General features: G+C 35.2%; 1 protein-coding gene across 1 annotated transcript in view; it reads right to left on the bottom strand.

Moving 5' to 3' along the window:
* Positions 1-23,034, bottom strand: part of myo5b (myosin VB) — a 103,187-nt gene that overhangs the window by 18,581 nt on the left and 61,572 nt on the right. Inside the window, 15 exon segments of the mRNA XM_056447202.1 lie at positions 2-76; positions 4,803-4,871; positions 6,467-6,601; positions 6,704-6,802; positions 6,804-6,824; positions 8,277-8,422; positions 10,242-10,326; positions 11,309-11,545; positions 11,626-11,865; positions 13,041-13,197; positions 14,075-14,286; positions 16,693-16,804; positions 16,953-17,039; positions 19,978-20,075; positions 20,832-20,975. Of these exon segments, the coding sequence (XP_056303177.1) occupies positions 2-76; positions 4,803-4,871; positions 6,467-6,601; positions 6,704-6,802; positions 6,804-6,824; positions 8,277-8,422; positions 10,242-10,326; positions 11,309-11,545; positions 11,626-11,865; positions 13,041-13,197; positions 14,075-14,286; positions 16,693-16,804; positions 16,953-17,039; positions 19,978-20,075; positions 20,832-20,975 (1,917 nt within the window).

The following is a 23,034-nucleotide window of genomic DNA, read 5'->3' as shown; positions in this document are numbered from 1 at the left end:
GCCTTGTCGCCACCGCTTTCCTTAACTCATTCAGGTCATTCTTCAACTTCTTATTCTCCGTTTCGAGCTCTTGCCGCTGTAAAAGAACACATTTTATGATATGGTATTAAAAATGTATTTTGAAACTTGAAACTTAGTTATTCATGAGTTATTCACATGATTATTCGGTGACTTTATTCTTTAAGTACATTTTGTTTTTTTAGTTTTTACAATAAATTTATTTAGTTTTATTTTTATTTTTTTTGGGTTGTACACACAAAGTTGCATAGTTAAAATTATTTAAATATTTTAAGAGTGAATTATTTTAAATCATGTGTATTTGATTTTCAAACTATCTTATTTTCAGTCGTATTATTGGTTTTTGTAAGGCAATACAAGTTAAACATTGATTGAGGTAAACAGTAATATTGTCTGTTGTTACTCCCTATGTTCATTTACTCAATTAACAAAACAAGTAAAAATAAATATATAAATGCATACATTTTCAAACTTGCTGAAGCATTTTCTGGTGGTTTAAATTTTTTTTTAAATTGACAATATTAAGCATTAGAAATTAAATAGTCAACTATTCATAATTAATTACATTTTAATTACAACAATAACCAGTCAAAGTTATTCCATCAATACTCATTTCTTGAGATAAATTACAGTATTACAGTTGTTGCTTTCAGTCCGAACCAAAGATAATTTATACTAACAGCTCCTGCAATAATGTGTTTATTAATGTTTAAAAATTATTATCTGCAATGGACAAAATATTATTAGCTATTTTGTATATAATAGGGCGTCACAAGAAAGTCGCTGGTTCGAGCCCCGGCTGGATCAATTGGCATTTCTGTGGGGAGTTTGCATGTTCTCCCTATGTTGGCGTGGGTTTCCTTCGGGTGCTCCGGTTTGCCCCACAAGTCCAAAGACATGCGGTATAGGTGATTTGGGTAAGCTAAATTGTCCATAGTGTAGTGTATGCTTGTGAATGTGTGTGGGTGTTTCCCACTGATGGGTTGCAGCTGGAAGGGCATCCTCTGCGTAAAACAAATGCTGGATAAGTTGGCTGTTCATTCCACTGTGGCGACTCAAAATTAATAAAGGGACTAAGCGGAAAAGAAAATGAATGAACGGTATATTATATTATATTATATTATATTATATTATATTATATTATATTATATTATATTATATTATATATATATTATATATATTATTCATATTCTTTTCGGCTTAGTCTCGTTATCAATCTGGGGTCAATATCACTGGGAAACACCATACACTCTCATTCATTCACACACATACACTAAGGACATTTTAGCTTACCCAATTCACCAATAGCGCATGTTTTTGGACTGTGGGGGAAAAAAGAGCACTCAGAGTAACCCACATGAACACAGGGCAAACATGCAAACTCCTCTGTACAAAGATACTGTAATCTAATCTGTATTTTCGCTAAGAATCAACAAAACTGTTAATCACGAAACAATGCAGATATAAAATCAAGGGTGGTGAACTTTCAAGCAACCCGATACAAAAAGCTGTGCATAACCCAGAACCTATGTATATTTGTGTGAGAGAAAGAAACAGAATGAGATGGACTCTATAAAAACAGCAATGCTAACTGCAGTAACTGTATCCAAATGAATCTAATGCCTATGAGCTAAAGCTTGATCAAAGAGAGCTGAGCGCTGCAGAACAAGAACCCATCAGCAATATTTATATAAGCTCACAGAGCAATGTTGGGGTGCATTAAGAAACAAACAAATCTGTTATGTAATTCTACTGACTTAAGCTGCGCAGGCTCCAGATCAGTGTTTGGCTCTGGTGTCTTCATTCTTGTACTTTGTTTTGTGGTCAGAGTGTGAATTTTTAAAGCTGTAAAACTGAACCTGCTGTCAGGGTTTCAACACACCCTCATGCTCAGATAATAACTGATGGCTGATATGATAGGATTAAGGGCATGTGAGGTATCTGAGGAAGATCACGGTGATATGACAAAGTAAAGATACTGATGGCAGTTTGAATTTTTAAGCCAGTGAGAATTAAACGATGAGGGACAGATGTAAAGTGAATTTAGAAACTACTCAGGAAATCAAGTTTTCAGATATTTCATTCAAACTTTCGATTCAAACTTTTGAAGAAAGTTTAGGACAAAAGGAGCAAATGAATTTGAGTTCTTAATAACAATTTTTTTCAATTATAAAACAATAAAAGTCTTCATTTGTTTTTATTTGTTACATACATTAGAATGTGTCCTGTTCATTTTATTATATTTTTCTAAAACAATCAATCAATCAATCAAACTACCTACCTACCTACCTACCTATCTACCTATCTATCTATCTATCTATCTATCTATCTATCTATCTATCTATCTATCTATCTATCTATCATCTATCTATCTATCTATCTATCTATCTATCTATCTATCTATCTATCTGATTTACATATTCACAAGTCAAATGCATTACTTTACATTTCATATCTTTTAGTTATCACATATAGTTTTACTCAGTGTGCAATTTCCTTCACAACTTAGGTAAGAGCTTGTTGCAAAGACTTTAAGCTGTCAAAACAATGTCGTGTTATAATAAGTACATAACGCTTAATATTTCTAGCAAGACAAAACTATAGGCACTGAATGTCAACTTGGCCACTTTCCTGCGTTTGTTCGTTATGTATTTTACAATGATCATCGAGTGATCTACCAAGAAATTAAAATGATCTAATAGACATTATACTCGATCCATCATCCAGTCTGCCAAAATGTCATTCACTGCAATAAAAGTTTTTTATACCAACAAATCTTATCAGGCAAATTTAGATCAAAGGTAATTTGATGACGATTAAAATATTATATTTAAAGAGATAGTTTAACCCAAAATGATAATTAGGTTTATGATTACTCATTTTGAGAATACCAAATTTTTTTCTTCTGTTGAACGCAAAAAAAATTATTTACTGAAGAATGTTGGGGAAAAAAGCCATTGACCTTCAGAACAGCTCTTGTTCCTACTATAGAAGGTAATGGCTGCTTTATTTCGCCAGCATTTTTTAAAATATCTTGTTTTGTTTTCAACACAAGAAAGAAATTCATAAAAGTGTCAAGTATTTTTTTTTTTTTTTGTAAAATCAAGTGAACGATGCCTTTGAATATATGTTATATATACACATATGTTTTAAATTGTTACATAAGATTACTACGTTATACTATATACTCTATTATAGTACTATATATTAGGTATTATAAATATACTTATTATTACTTATACACACACCGGCCACTTTATGAGGTACACCTGTCCAACTGCTCAAAAACGCACAATCCTAATCAGCTTATCACATGGCAGCAGCTCAATGCAATTAAGCATGTGGACATGGTCAAGACAATCTGCTGCAGTTCAAACGAGCATCTGAAAGGGGACGAAGGGGATTTAAGTGACTTTGAATGTGGCATGGTTGTTGTGCCAGACGGGCTGGTCTGAGTATTTCAGAAACTGCTGATCTACTGGGATTTTCATGCACAACACCTCTAGGGTTTACAGAGAATGGTCCGAAAAAGAGAAAATATCCAGTGAGCGGCAGTTCTGTGGGCACAAATGCCTCGTTGAAGCCAGAGGTTAGAGGAGAATGGCCAGACTGGTTCAGGCTGATAGAAAGGTAACAGTAACTCAAATAACCACTAGTTACAATCGAAGTATGCAGAAGAGCATCTCTGAACGCACACAACATGTCGAACCTTGAGGCGAAGGGGCTACAGCAGCACAAGACCACACCGGGCGCCACTCACGTCAGCTAAGAACAGGAAACTGAGGCTACAATTCGCACAGGCTCACCAAAATTGGACAATAGAAGATTGGAAAAACATTGCCTGGTCTAATGAGTCTTGATTTCTGCTGTGACATTAGGATGGCAGGGTCAGAATTTGGCATCAACAAAATTAAAGCATAGATCCAACCTGTTTTGTTTCAGGGATTCAATGATTAAGGCAGTTCTGAAAGCAAAAAGGGGTCCAACCTGGTACAGGTTAATTAGGTAAGGTGTACCTACTGTAATTAAGATGCCGATGAGTGTATATTGTTCGAGTATTTATCTGCAGATTTGAGTCAAATTCAACATGTCAATATTTGGTGTCCAGATAACATTTACAAAAACCATATCAAATGCAAGTAAAGCATAAACAGTGCAGCTCACTATACTAATTAACTGCCATCTTAAATTATTATACTTTGCCACTTTACCCGCTTATTTTTACTCATTTGTCAGCAAGATGTTGATCAAAATATATAAATAAAAAATACATAATAAAAGTCCTAAAAGTTTATTCCATAAATCCTTGTTTTCATTTATTAAAAACTAAATTAGTTGCTCAATGCAAGTGACTTTTAAAAAAAAAAAATTCAAAATGAAGGCAAACATAAACCATGTGTACATCGATAACACTTCAGTTTAGGGACCAATTCTCACCATGAAATAAGAATTACTATTAAGAAATACTATCTTAATTATTATAAGAATTACTAGTATTAGTTGTTTATTACTGGCTAATGCTTTATTTAGCATAACTGCAAGACTGATCTCTTCATCTTACTAACGTCCGATAAGCAGCAAATCAGATGTTTATTTATTAATAGTTAATAAACATTGTGAATTAGTATTAAAAACTAAGGTGTCAGCTTAGTAAAATGTTGGTCCCAGTTCACTCACCCACAGTTAACAGGCAGCACGATGAGCAGCAGCAACAGAGCGGCCGAAGTGCAGAATAAATCAACGAGCCACCAAGACAGACATTGACTGTCAGGACTGACTCTTACCTTCAGACTGTTGTAGGCCAGGTCTGCGTTTATATCATCCTCGGACGTTGAGTTCTTGGCCTCGCTTCCCTGGGAGATAAAAAAGGAAGAAAAAAAATGGATGTAAACACAAGCCGACTGATAAGCAGAGGATCATTCTATTGCAAGTACAGATGAGGGACCATCAGAGAAGATAACTGCTGTTTATGACCTATCGCCTGTGTCGTAACCTATGGTCAAAAAGGGGAAATGTTTAGCGGGGTTTAGTTAAGGTTCACAATACGCACCGCAGTTCTGATGGTGCACATAGAAACGAACAGATCTTAATGACTGAAGATTATTTTTATGAGCATGTACTGTATGTTTACTACTTTAAAGACACTTTCAACTAATTAGACTGTCAGATTTCCTTCATGTATTGACATTTCCAGTTGAAGCCAATATACTTTACTTGCAGCTTAAATTTGTAAATGTAGAATAGACTTCAAATAAAAACTATAAATAGGATGTGTTTGTTTTACTTTATAAAAGGTTATTGCAGGAATCCCAAGGTGATTTTAATCCCTATTTAAGACTTTTTAAAGACCTTGTCAGAATATTTTAAGACCTCATCGCCACTTCAAGTTCTAATCAGTATCAAACCTTTAACTTCAGAAACAGTTGCTAATAAACAGTTGTAGTTAAATAAATGAATAGAGCACAGCCATGCAACAGAATTCAGATGAGCTCGGAAGAAACAAAGCTTGAAAGAATAAATTACACGATTGTTTTCATCGACAGGTTTCAGCCACTGTTTAAACTCGTCTTTCTGCAAACAGGAGTACGTGAACTTACATTTTCCCATTTTGCCGTCTGTTTTGCTCTGTGGTTTTGATACATGTGGAGAGCGTCACACCACCTTCTCACATTTGTCGCAAATTACGTGACATCACCCGAATGGAGGAGCTTGGCTGGATGTACACCAGCCCGAACCAGTCGTGTGGATCGAGCACACTGTTAATATGTTGTTAATATTAGAAGGAAAATACATATATTTATGCTTTTTTGGAGTCAAATACTTTGGACAACGCTTGAACAAAATTTAAGACCTCATAAAACGCGATTAAGACTTTTTAATACCTTTTAGGGGCCTTAATTTTCTCATAGTTGATTTATCAACTTTTTATACTTTTTAAGACCCCGGGGACACCCTGTTAGATTTAGTTTTATGTTATTATTTTTTGGTTTGTGTTTTATGTTTTGTTTCCTTTGTTTTAAGTTTTGTTTGAGGTATTTTTTTGTTAGGTTTTATTTGTTAGTGAGCTTTCATTTGCTTTGTTGTATTTTGTTTGTTGAAATTTGTTTTATTACTTTTTGTTGTAGTAGGTTTAATTTAATTTAATTTAATTTAATTTAATTTAATTTAATTTAATTTAATTTAATTTAATTTAATTTAATTAATTTAATTTAATTTAATGTTTTGTTTTGATGTATTTTATTTTCTGTTTTTGTATTTTGTTAATTTTTTTAAACAATTTGCAATTTTTCATGTTGTATTTAGTTTTAATTGATCTTTTGTTCTTGTTTTACATTTTTCATTTTGCTTTACGTTTAGTTTGTCCATTTAAAAAAACTGTTTTGTTTTAATCTTTGTCCCAACTGTAAAATGACTATGAAAGCACACAAGACAAAACAAATAAACATGCCTTGCGTTTGCTCAGTTCCTCTACTTTATCTAGATTGGTCTGCAGCCTCTTCCTCTCCTGCTCCAGCTCTCGTACACGTTTCTGTAACTTCATGAAAACGCTGAGGTCCATGGCAGCCTTCTCTATGCCCATCTCCTGCAGCAAAATAAATCACATCAATGCTCATCATGAGATGCCTTTGTTTCTCTTTCAAAAGGCCATGTTGTAAGTTGTCACATTCAACCAAACACTCTTTACCTCCACCTGCTGGATGGTGTCATCAGTGTCTCCCACCTCTGACATACTGATGGAGGGATAGTTGGAGTCTGAACCCAAGCTGCTCTGGTTAGATGGGTTTTCTCCGATGGCCGGGATGAAACTAGAGTGTGGACAAACATAAATGCTTAAAAAACAAGAACAACAACAACAAGAAAACCCAAGAGGCCTGTTGCACAAATCTAGTTGAACAAACTCAGGTTTCAGAGTAAGTTTCAAGTTGACAAAACCAAACAAATTAAACTTAGTTAACATCATAGGGGGTTTCACAATATGGTTGCTTTAACCCAGAGTTTAAGATTAACTCTGCTGATGCACTAAAGTTTAAAAAGGTAATAAAAGAAAATATATCAGTGCAAATCAGTCGACTGATTTTAATAATGTAGGTTCACAAACAGATCTCTTAATGTCTTCATTTAAAAAAAAAATGTAAATATTAAAATGTACATTTTAACTTAAAGCTATTACTAATTTTAATTGACAATTTGACAATATTTGAATTAGGGCTGCATGATATTGGAACAATCTGATATAGTCTGATATTATAAAATCTAATAATTTATTTTCCTGTGATATATATTGCAATATCAAAAGTTTCACAAGATAGTTTGAATAGGTATATTTGACAACTTTTGGGAGAGTTTAACAGTATTCAGGTACAGAAACTGAATAATCCCAATGCTAAAAATGCTTTTCTATCTTTGCTTTGTCTTGTTTCTAGTCCAAATATCTAAAGAATTCTTGGATCAAGTAAAAGTATTGCTTTTCCTTTAACCTTCAGAATAAAAAAGTTAAAATTAAGAGTTTTTCCTTAAAACAAGCTAAATTGTCTGCCAATGGGGTAAGTAAAATAATCTTGCTTTCAGTTTGAATTCAGTTCAACTCTGTAAAAATAATTAAATACAATTAACCTTTGGTATACTGTCCAACATTATAATTATTTGTGGTCAAATTTTAAAAACTCTTTTGAAATGTTCAGTCAAAGGCCATAAAAATTCATGCAGATGATAAAGTTTACTCTATTATAGTTAAACAAATCACATTCTGTAGCTCCTAGTAAACTTTCATTCAGACTCAACATTGCATATCCTGGCTGCAATATGACTATTGCAGATGTGCACATGCAGACATCTTAACTGAAATGATATTTTGTGCAGCCCTACTTTGAATATATAATGTTCAAATATAATACAAATAATTATAATTCATATAATATAAATTATTATTAGCATCAAAAGACAATTTTGACTCAAAAATGCTTTTAGTGTACAAAGCATTCATTTGGACAAACTGTCAGTGGGAGTGGCTTTATTGCATCAGATATACACGTCACTTTACTTACTGCTGATTGGTCCAATTTGTGCTTGTGATCTCCAACCCTGAATAAAACCTGCTCTGAAGCAGGTTGGTCATGTAGTGAAATCAAAACCAAACCACTCTACTCTGCCCAAAAACTCAATTTGCTCAAAATAAATACAAACTTTACCGGAGTAAAAACTCAAACCAGATTTGTGCAACAGGCCTTAGAAGTTCAGTCTTATCCTAAAATCGTTACCTTCATTGAAGACATGTCCTCCTGCAGGTTTTCGTATCTCTGCTCCAGTCTGGAATATTCTTTCACCAGGTTCTGATATCGTTGTCTCTCGTCATCCAGTTCATGCTGCAGGCGGCTCTCCTTCTGAGACACATCGCCTCCCTGATCTGAGAGACACACACCAATAATACCATCAACCAGACGCCACGCTCATCCCATTCACTCATATCATCTTTCACAAGCTCACTTTTGCTTCATGACAACATATCTTTCTCACAATCTAGGTCTAATGAGAGGGTTTTCATATGGTATGAGAAAACCGAAAACTATTTTTAATCAAATCAACCTGTTACATCTTTGACTGAGTTTTTACCTGCACACTGCAGGTTTTATGAACCCAAACATTATGCAATATAACATTGATATCACATCAATTATTGATCTTTGTCTTGATTGATATTTTATTGATCATAAAAAGATTCTTTTCTACTCTGATGGAAGACCTTTGAGCGTCTATGTGTAGGTTACAATATGTTCTTTATTTTGTAATCTCAACAAACACAATCATCGTATGCAAGAATTTTAGGAAATGTGGAATACAGGACAAACCATAGTTTGCTAATAATTTGGGACAAACATTTCACTGAAAAGACTACTCAGCTGTACTCAGTGTTTATAAGTACAGTATCAAAATAGATCAAACTCTTTAACATAAATCTCTCTAATCAAGTCCTTTGAACAACATTTGGCAGCGTTATCAAAAGTATGGCCTTATAATAATTTGATGAAGCAATCATCCATTAAACGGGCCATTTCAATATCATGAGATATGAGGTAAAAGGACAATAAACCTGTGACACCTTCCCTTTGACCCCTTTAATTGAAGTCACCATTTTAAAGGCATAGTTCATCCTAAAATAATAATGTACTCATTATTTACTCTGCCTCAAAAACCAAAAACCATAAACCAAAAGGAAAAACAAACAGTATATAAGTTTCAGCTTTCTTCAGTATCTTCATTTGTGTTCAACAGAAGAAATAAAGTCAAACAGGTTTGGAACAAGTAAAGTCTGAGTAAATGATGACAGAACTTTCAATTTTGGGTGAATTATCTCTTTAAGAAATTAATGAAGCTCCGTATTTGACATTAAGATACTATTTCTAAAATGTTCCTTTCTCTTTTTTACAAACTGTTATAGATATGACAATCCATAAAGGGATTTTCTGTTGGTTATTGTGAACTGTATCGCTGTAATCAGCGGCACAAAACAGCATGACTATGCCTCCAGCTTTAACTTTCCTATTCACAAGACTTTTCCTTAAAGAGACAGTTCAACCAAAATGGAAAACATTCGCTCATATCGTTCTAAACCAGTGGAACAGAAAATAATATATTTTGAAGACTGAAAAGTCGATGTCCATATGTCATAGGGACAGTCAACTTTACCCTCGACAGAAAAACAGCCTCTTTAGATATTTAGACTCAGGATTTGTAACAAGACAACAAATCAAACGGAAAAGTTTTGAGAGAAAAAATTCAGCCTCCTACTACAAACACACAAAACCCCCCTAAAAAAGTCATCAAAAAACTAATCCCTACATTCACAACAACCCCCGTTGAACAAGCCTTGATAGCGGCGCATAACTAAGAAAATCAGTGCGGAAAGTGACATTAGCAAATAAAAAAGCGTATTGAGACCAAACCTCGGGTTTCAAATAGCATTCTCGCATGTGAATCGGCCTGATACAATGGTCAGCTTTTAGTTGTGCAGGTAAAGAAGCGGTGTCACATTCCTCCTCTGAAATCCAATGCAGTTTCTGTCTCTCTCGTCCCACTTCTGCACACAGACCCTCTTGTGCGTCAAACAAAACCAGCCCAGCCCTCCAGACAAACGCACATGCTCTCGATCCTCATGCTCCTTCCTCCTGATGCTTGGAGGGTGTGTGTGTGTGTGTGTGTCTGACTCTGTGAACCGAGACGCTCACCCTGAGTGGAGGTCTGGATTCTGCGGTTCATCTCTTCTTTCTCCTTCTTCAAGAGTGTGTTTTCTTTCTCCAGCTCCTCCACCCTCTGCAAAAGGAAAGAAAAGGTCACACCATCCGTTTGATTCAAAGCATCAGATAAACAAGCAAGTTTAACTGTAAGAAATTAAGTCAGGTGTAAATACAGCAGGGTCCTAAAGTTTGAGACTTTTTGGTGCAGTGTTATATTTATCAAATAAATAATAATCTTATCAATATACAATATTTGTTATGAATGTAGCAGTTGTTTTTGGGAAAGATTTTTATTTTAAATTGATTCTGTTGTTTTGAATTTTCTGTTTAGTCTGTAATAAAACTATTAAAAACATACTAAACATTCCAAGCTTTTTTGTAACATTGAGAAACTGAGAAAAATTTGGAAGGATCATGTGACACTGAAGACTGGAATAATGGGAAAAAATGGCTTTGCCGTCAAAGGAAATAAATTAAATCAAGATTTCAACCATTACAATAAATAATAACAAAAATAACAAACATAATTACTCTAGAGTATGCATCTCTATTGAATCATATCTCTTTTAAGTCTAAATAATCCAATTAAAATGTATCATTGTAACTACAATTAACATAATTTATATAACTTTAATTACTGCAATTCTATTAAACATTTGACCTATTATTATAATTAATATAATGTTAGATTGTGACTATAATTGTAATTAATGCAATTTATATCTATGATTTAAAACTCTTACAACCAAAACAAGAGGAAGATGATCACATTGAACACACTCTGGCTGACTCTTCCTTTTCAAAGGACCTATTTTATGTGCTGGTCACAGCTCTTTAGCAATTTCCATGCATTATTTAATATTCTTGAGGATGACAGACATGAGTTAATAACAGCTGCTCTGTTATGAAAGCCTGAGTATCGTCATCTTTACTGCTCTTGTAGCATTCATACATTCACCCCCCAAACAATTTACACCACAACACCACAATCCTGAAACAAACCCCAAAAAGTAAAATGGTAGCAAACATGAACTAGGCATCTGTGCATCCTTCCTCACCTGTTCGAGTCCTTGCTTCTCGTTGCTGAACTCCTCCTCCAAATGTTTCTTGTGGGCGTGTGCTTCCTGAAGCTCCGCCCTCAGCTTCTCCAGCTCTTCTTGCAGTGATGTCACCTGAGTGCCTGCCACCTGCCGAGTGCGGAGGGTCTCCAGCTCTTTGCTCAGCTTAGTGACCTCTGTTTCCAGAACGTTTTTAGCAACAGCCAGATTTTCGTTCTGAGATTTTAACTCTTTTGACTGCACAGAAGAGGAGATAAACATTTTATTTGTTTCTTAGGGTGACACTGTAACAGCGCATGCATGTTTACTTCCTGTACCTGGTTGTCCATCTTCTTCTGGAGCTGCACGATCTTGTTCTCCATTCCGACGTTGAGTTTTTTAAAGTGTTCGGCTGAACGGGCCTCTATCTTGAGCTGTTTAAGCTGCCTCGTGGCACGTACGCGCCGATAGAAACACTGGATGACGATGGCAGCATATCGGGAACGCTGATACTTTTTTCTTACAAGCCAACCACGGACAGTCTTCTGTATGATCATGGCTTTGTGATGGAGCAGGAACTGAAAAAGATAGAAAACGCATCTTAAAGGGGACCTATTATGCCACTTTTTATGCCACAATATATACAATCCAGTCTTCAATGTCCCTGGAGTGTGTATGTGAAGTTTCAGTTCAAACTACCACACAAATAATGTTTTATAACACTTTGAACCTGCCCCCTTTTAGGCTTTGATCCTAATTGTGCCATTTTGTTGACTGTCGCTTTAAATGCAAATGAGATGTCTCAGGAGAAGGCAGTGCATGGAGATTACAGTGTTCATTTGTGCATCTAATACTCCATATATATAATCATATTAGCCGTTGACATTATCTTCAGCAGGTGAAAACTCTAATGGCGGACGGCTGCTTCTCGCTCAGGGCTGTTTATGCTAATGAGGCAGAGATCTTCACTAATGGGCGGGGCTTTCCCCCTCTGATGGAGTAGTGTCTGTCTGCGGACTGCAAGACAGGGGCGTAACATGCAGGGGGCGTAGATTGCACTGTACCCATCAGTTAATAACGTCTACACCTACTCCACACTTAAACCCTACCATTACAGTAATTAACGTCTACACCAACCACAACCCTAAACCCAACCATCACAGTTATTAACGTACAGCCGCGAGTTGCGGAGGGTTCATACTGAAGCCCTCGCCATTGCACTGTTATTTACAACCACAGGGGCGACGCAGAGTAGGCTAACTGTCATGACAAAACAGACGAAGAAGTCAGACTTGCTAAATGAATATGACAATATATCAAATGAATAGGTTGTTGATAAATCTGGAGAAAACTCATGAAAACTTTTGCTGAAAATGGTCTCTGGTATGTATTTCCACCATCTTGCCAACAACATCTCACATGGTTCAATGGGATCTCGATAACTGCAAGTTACGCCTCTAACTTACTCCCCCTTCATGTTATGCCCCTCTCTTGCAATCCTCAGGCAGATACACTTGCCCTGATGACAAGTACAAAGGGAGAATGGCAATCAAGGTGTTTCTGCAGACTGTTTTTATCAAGTGTGATTAAAAAAACACAATTAAATAATATTTACCATTAGAGGCTGGCTACGTTCACACACTGTTGCCAAATAACTCTGTTTTAACCCCATAAAAAAGTGATTTTTGCATAATAGGTTCCCTTGCTTTAATATGAGCTTAATGGAGAGAGAGAAAGATAAAAAGTGTTGTACCTCCTGATATAACCTGCGTATGAACATGCCTCGGGTGAATGCTTGAATGGTGATTACAGCCCGACGAACCCTCAGATACTCCCGGCGAACCTGTACCATCCGGTACTGTTTCTGACAAATGACTGCTGCTCGGGTCAGGCGAAGCATCTCTGCGTATCTGAGAAATAATGAGCAAAGTTGTAAGTGAAGCATAAGCGGTTCCTGCTATTATTTCCTTTTTTTATAAGATGTCATATACATCTTATGACACCTATGATGTAGAAGTATCGGCTTAAAATAGCTTAACTAAATCAAGGCTAATTATTGGCTAAAAGCTTAAACACTGTTTTCATGTGTGACTCTTTAAATGCAAATGAGCTTAAAACAGTCATATTAATGAACTTTAAGTTGAGGTATACAAAGTTAATATATTATGATTTAACTATTTCCCAGTACTGGGTTGAGGCTGGAAGGACATCCGCTGCATAAAACATATGCCAAAATAGTTGGCGGTTCATTCCGCTGTGGCGACCCCCGAAAAAAAATGAATGAATGAATGATTTAACTAACTTTAACTAATCTACAGTAGATTTAGTCAACTAAAATTTGATAAATTTAGTCAACTAAAACTAAGCTAAAACTACAATGCACGCAGAAGACTAAAATAAGACTAAAACTAAATAAAAATTTGCTGTCAAACCTAACACTGCATACAAGTTAACATAATGTAGGTCTGTGAATGTAAACAATTGTGGAAGAACAGCATGCATATCAGCTTATTAGATCTGTTAATAAGTTAGACATGAAGACAGCACATTACTAATACAACTGAAGGCTTAGCTGCATTTATTTAAATTCATGATATTGTGATGCATACGTTCCCAAAAGAATCATCAGGACTACAACTGTGGCAATTAAGGAAGATCAGAAACAGCATCTACTGATATAGAGAATAACTCGCATATTATTGCGCTCTAAAGGAAGCTGACTGTGTAACCATACAGGATCTCTTCAATATACAGCTTTAGCTAATAGCCATCAACTTAGACACTCACCTGCGTGCCAAGTAACCCCGGCCGTATCTTTGCAAAGTGATGGCAGACTTGCGGATCTTGCGATACCGAATCCTCTGCAGCCATCCTCGCACAGTCTTCTGGATCTTAATGCAGGCGAAGCGGAACTTATCGGCTCTGAGCTTCTCCAAATAGGCCACCTGACCCGCCCTGAAGAAGATCTTAGTCTTTCCAAACTGGAACTTATCTGGATCCTGAAGGAGAAACAGAGTCACAATAAACAGGATTATTCAAGATAACCATCTTTAAATTAAAGATAAAGATGTATGTTAAAAGAAAATAATGTTGCAGGATTGATTATATATTTAACTCTGAGCAGAAGTTGTAAAATTAACAGTTTACAAAACTTAAGCCATATTGGAAAATCTGTATTTGTTATAAAACTAAAATTTGTTATAATAAACTCACTACCAGTTGGTCACAGTCACTGATTTATTTCATTCAATTCATCTTTATTTTTATAGCACTTTTACTATGTAGACTGTGTCAGGGCAGCTCTAGTAAATTGAAACGAATTTGAATGAATTTCAGTTCATTTATTCATTCCAGCCGCAACCCATCACTCAGAAACACCCATACACACTCAATCACACACATACACTACGGTCAATTTAGCTTACACAAATCACCTATACCACATGTCTTTGGACTTGTGGGGGAAACCGGAGCACCCGGAGGAAACCCATGCGAACACAGGGAGAACATGCAAACTCCATACAGAAATGCCAACTGAACCAGCCAAGGCTTGAACCAGTGACCTTCTTGCTGTGAGGCGATTATGCTACCCACTGCACCACCTGATTTTCAGTTTAGTTCAATGTAATTCAAATGCCTCTCCTGAAGCCCAAATACACTGAGGAGCAACTCTACTGATGCGCAGCTCCACAAATCCCAAACCAAGGAACCCAGTGGTGAAGAATAAACTTCACCAATTGATGAAAGTAAAGGAAAAAAAAAACGACTTTTTGATCAAAAACAGAAACAATTATATTGTGAAATAATACAAAACACATACAGGGGCTGACGAATGCTTGATTCTTTAGACACACATCTTAAGTACTACCAGGAAGGTCCAGACTTTATTCCAGCTCCTTATCACTACGCTGAATTACTCCATTTGTTTAAAATAGTCAATAAAATAAAAAGAAACAAAAGGCTTTGGATGAAATGTGTAAGAAATAAAGAACGGCATGTTTCTGTAAGCTTCTATGGCCGTTTTCACTGTCAAAAGGTACCAAAAAGCAAACCGTAATATACCACTTTTTGGGTACCCTTTTGAAAGGGTACCTAGCAAAACAAAATGGTACCAAAAGGTGAAGCAAGACGTGCAGCTGAACACTATTGGTTTAAAGAGAAGCGTCACTAGCTCGTGTACAAGTCAGGCGAATGAAAACAAAAGAAGTGCCATTTTTTAAATACACAGCCGAGACATTACACCATAATAAAATATCCATATAATAATGAGCCATGGTCGACCTGAGCTTAAACAAACCTTGTCGTCATCTTGATGAACAACCACAAAGCCAAGAAGAAGAGCAAAATCTACCCTGTGCCCCGTAGTTGTTTACAAGGCTGTCTAAAGTGCGAGCTGTTTCACTTTCTCGAGATAGATCGCGTGCGGTCGCTGCGCATCTATATTTGAAATAAACTTCTTGAGCTGATGATAACAATGCGCAAGTGATTATTGAAGTGCTTCTGACATCTTTTCAGAAACGGACAAATGCAAAGTAAAGTGCGAAAAAACAAAGGAGAAGCCGGAAAACGAAGGAGCAAATGATTCTTTCAGCAACCTGAAACATGAACAAACTGCCATGTTAAACTATTTCCGTCACCTTTAGGACTATAATGAACTCAGAATGCTGGAATTACTTTCTAACAGAGGTTACCTGTGCAGGTGAAGATTAAAGATTCAGATGAGAGGTTCTTATTATGACTGGGCTTTATGCTGCATGTTGTTTTTGAACCCAAATAAAGACTAAATGTATGCTGTGTGTAGCTTTTCTGTAATTGGTAACATATCGGAGACTGTAAGGGGCTGCATGTGTTCATATATGCTGCATTTATTTATTTTATATAATTGCAGACGTTACAGTAGGCTATTTCGCATCGATCGCCAGTTATAATCAAACTGTGTTCATAGAAAGGGTAGTAATGAACATTTATACACAAGTATTTATGTGTATAAAGCATTTGTTTTATGAGAAGTGCTTCTCATATGATATGTGAACGACCCGTACAGCTTTACTTTGACATTTCCATTTACCATTGGTACCCTTTTGGCAGTGGAAACACAAGCCTGATAAAGGTGACTTATACCGTACCATACTGTACAACTCAATAAAAAATTACAACTCATTCAAAAAATTAAAAACTGCTTTTATTCTAGCCGAAAATAAAACAAATAAGACTTTCTCCAGAAGACAAAATATTATAGGAAATACTGTGAACAATTCCTTGCTCTCTTAAACATCATTTGGGAAATATTTGAAAAAGGAAAAAGAATTCACAGGAGGGCGATTAATTTTGGCTTCAGCTGTAAATGTAATCAGTGTTAAAAACAGTTGGTACATTTGTGGAAGTGATATTTGAGCTGGTCTTACCTTGATCAAGATCTCCAGCAGGTTCTTACAGACCTGCTTCTTGTCTCCGACTGACAGATCCTTCTTTGTCATGAGCACTCGATATCTGCTGAAGAAATCTGGATACGTCCATCTAAGAAAAGACATCAGATGTGAAGTGGAAATCAGTTTGACTGGCTATTGAAGTTCAGAATAATGGAATTCTTCTGAGGAGACCCTGAGGTTTATAAACTGAAGTCAGACAAATCCTAAAAGAAAGAAAAGAGCTGTAGAATGATTACCGTGATGGATAGCCAGCGGCGCTGATGCGGATGGTCTCCAGAACACCACATGCTCTCAGTTGCTGAACAGCTCTTCTAGAATCAAAACTACAGAAAGCAAAAGACATCTTGAGGAATCTTTTAAAAAACAACACAAGAAGTTAATCTTGACGCTTCTTCTGGGGTTGAGAAAGTGTGCGTGTGTGTGTGTCAGTCCACAGGAGATTTGGGGGTGTTATCTAGACCTACCGGATCTTTCTCTTGAGCATAGAGCACATCTCCCGAGAGAGAGGCATCAGGATGCTGCTGTCCGCTCAGGGACCAGAGGCTTACTGACTCACAGCTCTGAGACTGTGTGTTCGCAACCTCAAGAGCATGTGACTGACAAAACCCTCTCAATTAAGCATCCTTGAAGGGGCCCTTGTGCTCAGGAATTTTGAGGACACAAACAAGACTTGGCATTTTGCTCAGGGTTGTACATTTTACAAGAAAAATAAGCACATAAATACATTCAACCGACATAATGTTTTTAAAATGTGCACAGTATTTTTGGATACTAAATTATATTTGTGTATATTGTATGTAATTTGTAGTTTTAGAGGATTTCTGAGTTTTACTTTTAATTTGATGACTTAAATATATAGTTTATGACAATATAGAGCTTTAGTGAGGAAACAAAGAGACCACCTGAAAACACTCAGTTTCTATTGATTTTTTTTAGATGTAGTAGGTTTGGGTTTGACAGGCCCATAGCCAGGGGAAGGTTCGGGTGGTTCGAAAGACCCACCCCTTACTGATAAAAGGTCCAAAATTTGACCCATACATGAGCTTATTTGTCTTATTTTGACTGCTATGCCATCATAAATTGTGAAGGCATCGAAGAAGGCTTCCAATAAATGCAAACAATTATAGTCCATGTCCAAAAAAAGACATAGAATCTGATGCAAGTGAAGTCTTCCTTCACTACAAGCAACTTTTATTTTGAATCTTGGACCATATTCTTGAAAGCACCAAAAGCAGCCCATAGTAAAGTTAGTTTTTATCCATGAACTTTCAAAATGTACTTTGTTTTACAAAAAAAGATTAGAAAAATTAAGAAGCTCTACATTATTAATATTAATATTTTATTTTTTAAATTATTATCAAGATGGTCAAATTCCCATAATCCTGAAGTTTTCGGTTAACCTAAAATTGGAAGGATCACTCCCTACATGTACATAGTTGTGTTGCTGATGTGTATGCATATCTTATTTTACTGGTTTATTTATTTACTTTCACTTAATTGCCCCCCCCCCTTTTTTTCCTCCTATTTTATTTATTTAAATTATTATTCCTTATTATTATTTATTTATTTTATTTTTATATTATGTATAACATTAGTGTACGTGCGCACAAAAGAAAAGCATATACTGCTGAAAGAGAAAGTGGATGTATAGAATTTGTGCTTAAATTTGTGAGTGTATACAGATGTGTGACCTCTGACATGTACATGGTGTAAGTGTAAAAGCTTTTGAGAAAATAAAAAAGATAATAAAAAAAATAAAATAAAATAAAAATATATAAGATGGTCAAATTCTGACTGAGGAAAGTTGAATGTGCTGGCCAGTTTGTTTTTAATTTAAAACTTTAATAGATGTATGACATATAATGTAATAAATTAGTATTTTTTAAAAATAAGTGTTTTTCATATTTCTTTATACTAAATGTTTAGTAAATGTTTTTGGTACCTCAAAAAGTGTGGTTATGATGACCAACTGACGAGCTAATCCAGCTACAAATAGTGCTTAAAATGTCACTAAAATGTAGTATTTAAACCTCATAATTAAATAGAAAAGAAGGTGAAACTGCAAAAAGTCCACTTTTTAAGAAAAAAGAACAACCCTCTTCACCAGGCTGGCTACGGGCATGCTTGAATAAAATGTTAATGATTGCTTTATTCTATAAAAGCTATGACAATTTGTTTCCCCAAATGTAGATCTTCTTTTTTTTTTTTTTTTTACAAAATGACAATTGGTCGGGATTGAAAATCAGGGTTATTCCACCAAATATGTATTTATAAAGACTTTTGAAGTTAAAAATTGGTATTGTGTTGTCTAAAAATGAATATAAACATGAAAACTGAAAGACATGGCACCCTTTTTTGTTGTTATGCAAAAATACTACAACATCAGTTAATCTAATAAATCATCATCATTATCATCAAATAAATGACAGAAATCAGTAGTTTATTGGTTAAAACAAACTACATTTTCCTCAAAACATATATTATAAACATCAATCATAAACTGAAAACAGAACATTTTCTTTAATGTATAATTTAAAAATTATTAATGATTATGAGAAATTAATTCATAAAACTTGGCTATTTAATTCAGTTTTAAAAGAAAACTGTGATCAAATGTTCATGCTACAATGGTTTATCAATAAAATACTGTCCCAAAACGGTGTATAATATAGCTAATATAGCTCATTTTTGTTGTTAAATATTGCAAAAATAAATGTATTTAAATATAGCAAAATAAGATACATATTTTGAGGGTCATATTTTAAGGGTCTTAAAATTCAGCATTTACAATATTTAGTTCCCTTACTACAAAATGAATTTTCAAAGTTTGTTTTTATATCTCACTGCCAAAACTGACCAAGATATGTTATGCTTAATAGAATAGACTAAAGGTGAATATAGCCACCTTTCTGCCAAATTCATAACAAATTATAAACCATATTAAACCAAATACAACATTATGGAAAAATCATTCACAAAACCGTTAAAACAGCAAGTATTTTGGGCTCACTTCTACTGATTTTCATCTGAGAAAACTTGGTCTAATAACATCTTACATAACCTGATCGGCTGTTTCTCAGAGGAGCTTTGATGTCTTGATTGTTGGAGGAAATGTACAGTGCAGCTGAGGTTGATCAAATGTCTCTGTACCAGCATGACTCTAATTTGCTCTGGCAGCTTAAATGAATTTGCTATACCTCTCTATTTATAGGCAAGATAAACTAGATAAGCACTAATGGATGACAAAGAGACCAAACTTACACAAAGGATTCCTTATAATCATTGGGCTTAATGCAGCGCACATAATGAGGGGTGGTTGCGTTGAGTGTCTCCATCAGAAGATGCAGAGAGTTCCTGAACTGTGGAGGATAGAAAAGTTTCATCTCATCATTATGTTAATCATCGTTGCAAATATGGATCTAAAATGGGTCTCTTGTACTAAGCCTCACCCAGTGGTGAAAAGAGTACTGAAAAATCATACTCAAGTAAGAGCAACATCACTTGCCCAATAACATAGTGCGAGTAAAGGTATCTGTATTAAATAGTACTCAAACTATAAGTAAAAAGTAGCTTTTAAAAGTACTCAAGAGAAGTGAGTATTAAAAGGTTGATGCATTTACATGTAATTTGTTGATGTGTGTGTAAATGTAACATTCTGTAGTGCATTTAGTTATAGTTTGAGGCCATTTTGGTCATTATACAGTAAACATCCGTCATCTTCTCATCAGTCTCTAAACAGTCTCTGTGCTATTGCTTGTAAAAATTTTGGACATCTTCTTGGACCCTTTTAATGCTTCCAAACAGTTTGCTGCATTTATAAATCGCCCGTGTCTCAACGTATTTCAATTTAATGCGACTTACTTTCTATGTGCAATTTGATCGGACAGGAATCACAGGACTGATTTTTCTAAACCCCATAGACAGGAAAAAATTAAGTAGTGACCGCCAGTTTAAGGAAAGTAGTGGAGTAAAAGTACAGATACAGCATTAAAAATGTACTCAAGGGAAAGTAAAAGTACACATTTTTAAGTTTTAACTTTTAAAAATGTGAAAAAACTACACAATTACAGTAATTTGGGTATTTGTAATTTGTTACTTTACACCACTGGCCTCACCTGGGTGCCCACACTTTTCCTGTGCTCCCGGTTGTGACCTTTCGGAGCAGGTTTGGCTGGCCGAACGTTAATCCTGGAGGTTTTGCTACCTGGATGAGGGGCAGCATCTTTAGCATCGTCAAAGAGATCTGCAACCAACTGGAACTGTGAATAAACATTAAACAAAACATCAATCAAAATGCAAAAACACAACACAATTAAAAGCAAAGAAACGTGAACACATATAAAAGTAAACAATGAAATTAAAAAAATAAAAACAAAGACAAAAAGAATTAAACAAAACAACTTAAGGGTGCTTTCACATCTAGACTTTTGTTTTGGAACCTGGCGCGTTTCCTCAGTTAGTGCGGTTCGTTTGGCATATGTGAATCCAGCAATCGCATTCGAATCCGCGCCAAAACAATCGGTCCGGGATCCCCTGAATGAGGTGGTCTCACCTCAACTGAAATGAACTCTGAAGCAGATCGAGTAGTAAGAAAGCAATACGATCCTAACCAGGCTATATCACAGAGTATTATGGATATGTAATAGGCATATATACGGCTGTATGAAGAGAGAATTATGAGGCGGGATGTCATTCCTACTGATAAATGTGCGTTTCATGTCAAATAAGAAAGTGAAAGCATGCTAACTATTAACAAGAGCTGTTTATCCATTAGGAAAATTGACTGAACAGCAGTTTTGGTTTATCTGTTATTTCTCTAATGTAAAGCCTATAATGCATAAGCCAACGACTATGTATTAGAGAGTCTTACTTCTAATTTATATTTGTTGTTGTCACCATTCAAAATTAAAGCATAGCTTTTCTTATTCTTATTTTCTTATAATGTCTTATTTCTCATCGTCATAAATTAAAATAAGGACACATGACAGCTAAGCGGGACTACAAAATAAACCCTGAAACTCTGACCAATGTGAGGAGAATTTACTTGCACGTGACTTGTTTTAGCTATTTTGGTCCGTTTAGAAACTTTACCGTGTGAAAGCAAGAACAAAGCACCAAGAACAAAAGTAAACATTGTAACTATTTTAAACCCTGTTTCGGAACAAAAGAATTGATGCACAGGTGTGAAAGCACCCCCAGACAAAAAACCTTCCAACACAAAAAATACAAAACAACCAAAATGAAACAAACAAATAAACAAACACATCCTAAAAGAAATAAAAACAATTAAAAACAGAAAAAACAATACACAAAACACCCCCCCTCCAAAAAACAACAACAATAAAACTAAACAAATACAAAACAATTGAAAATAGACTAAAATAAAAAACAAAATGACAGAAATGGAAACAAAACAAAAGTCATTAAATAAATCAAGCATTTAAATTGGGGAAAATACAAACAAAATAAAACAAACCAATTTAAAACAGAGGAAAAAAAGTAGAGATAATTATAAGTAAACAAATAAAGTATATTTGGAAAAGAAAAACCCCTAAAAAACCCATAAACGTGATCATATTTGATTAAGAATCATCACAAGAAGAAATCTTAAATATGTAAAGCTGGAATAATGAATTTCCAGTCACATTAAAGCAGCATCACATCTTACATAAGAGGCGTGAAACTTCCAACAGTTTTTTTTTATTCAAGCTAGACTTGTTTAAAATTTGTATTCAACTCCAGCAGCACTTCAAAGCACTTTTGGAAGCTCTTTAAAATCCACTCCCCGAGTCTCGACCGCAAGGCAGGTACACAGAGCAATTCAATGCATCGCTAATACCACAATCCTGCCAACATTCAGCTTCTAAGACAGAACACAGATGACACCATTAAACTGCCGACGCTGTAGCACTGATACTGTAAGAGGTCACTGATCAAAACAGATGCTGGACCACAGACTAGTTTAAATTGAAGGTACGCACAGCAATACTATCCCAGTTGTATCCAATTACTTACATAAGTAGATGCTATAATAAGGTTGTGAAAAGTACTGTGAAATCTCATTTGAGTTTCATTTAAATCCAGATCATCTTTTATAAGTAAAACACTGACTCTGTATACTGTCTTTAAAGTGCTTTAGACCACGTACTATTGCAATGGAGTTGTTTTGTTTCATTTTTATACGCATGTCACCAGTCAAATGTAAAAGTAGGTATAAAAGTATTAGTATCATTTAGTTTCAATAGTAGTTTAGTAAAAATGTACAGTGGAATAACAATACAAGAATACAATTTCCTAAATCTTGAGGTTACTGCTTAG

The sequence above is a fragment of the Danio aesculapii genome, chromosome 21 (assembly GCF_903798145.1).
Source record: "Danio aesculapii chromosome 21, fDanAes4.1, whole genome shotgun sequence".
Lineage (NCBI taxonomy): Eukaryota > Metazoa > Chordata > Actinopteri > Cypriniformes > Danionidae > Danio > Danio aesculapii.
Note: the sequence above shows the minus strand (reverse complement) of the source record. Positions and strands in the feature narration are given on the sequence as shown.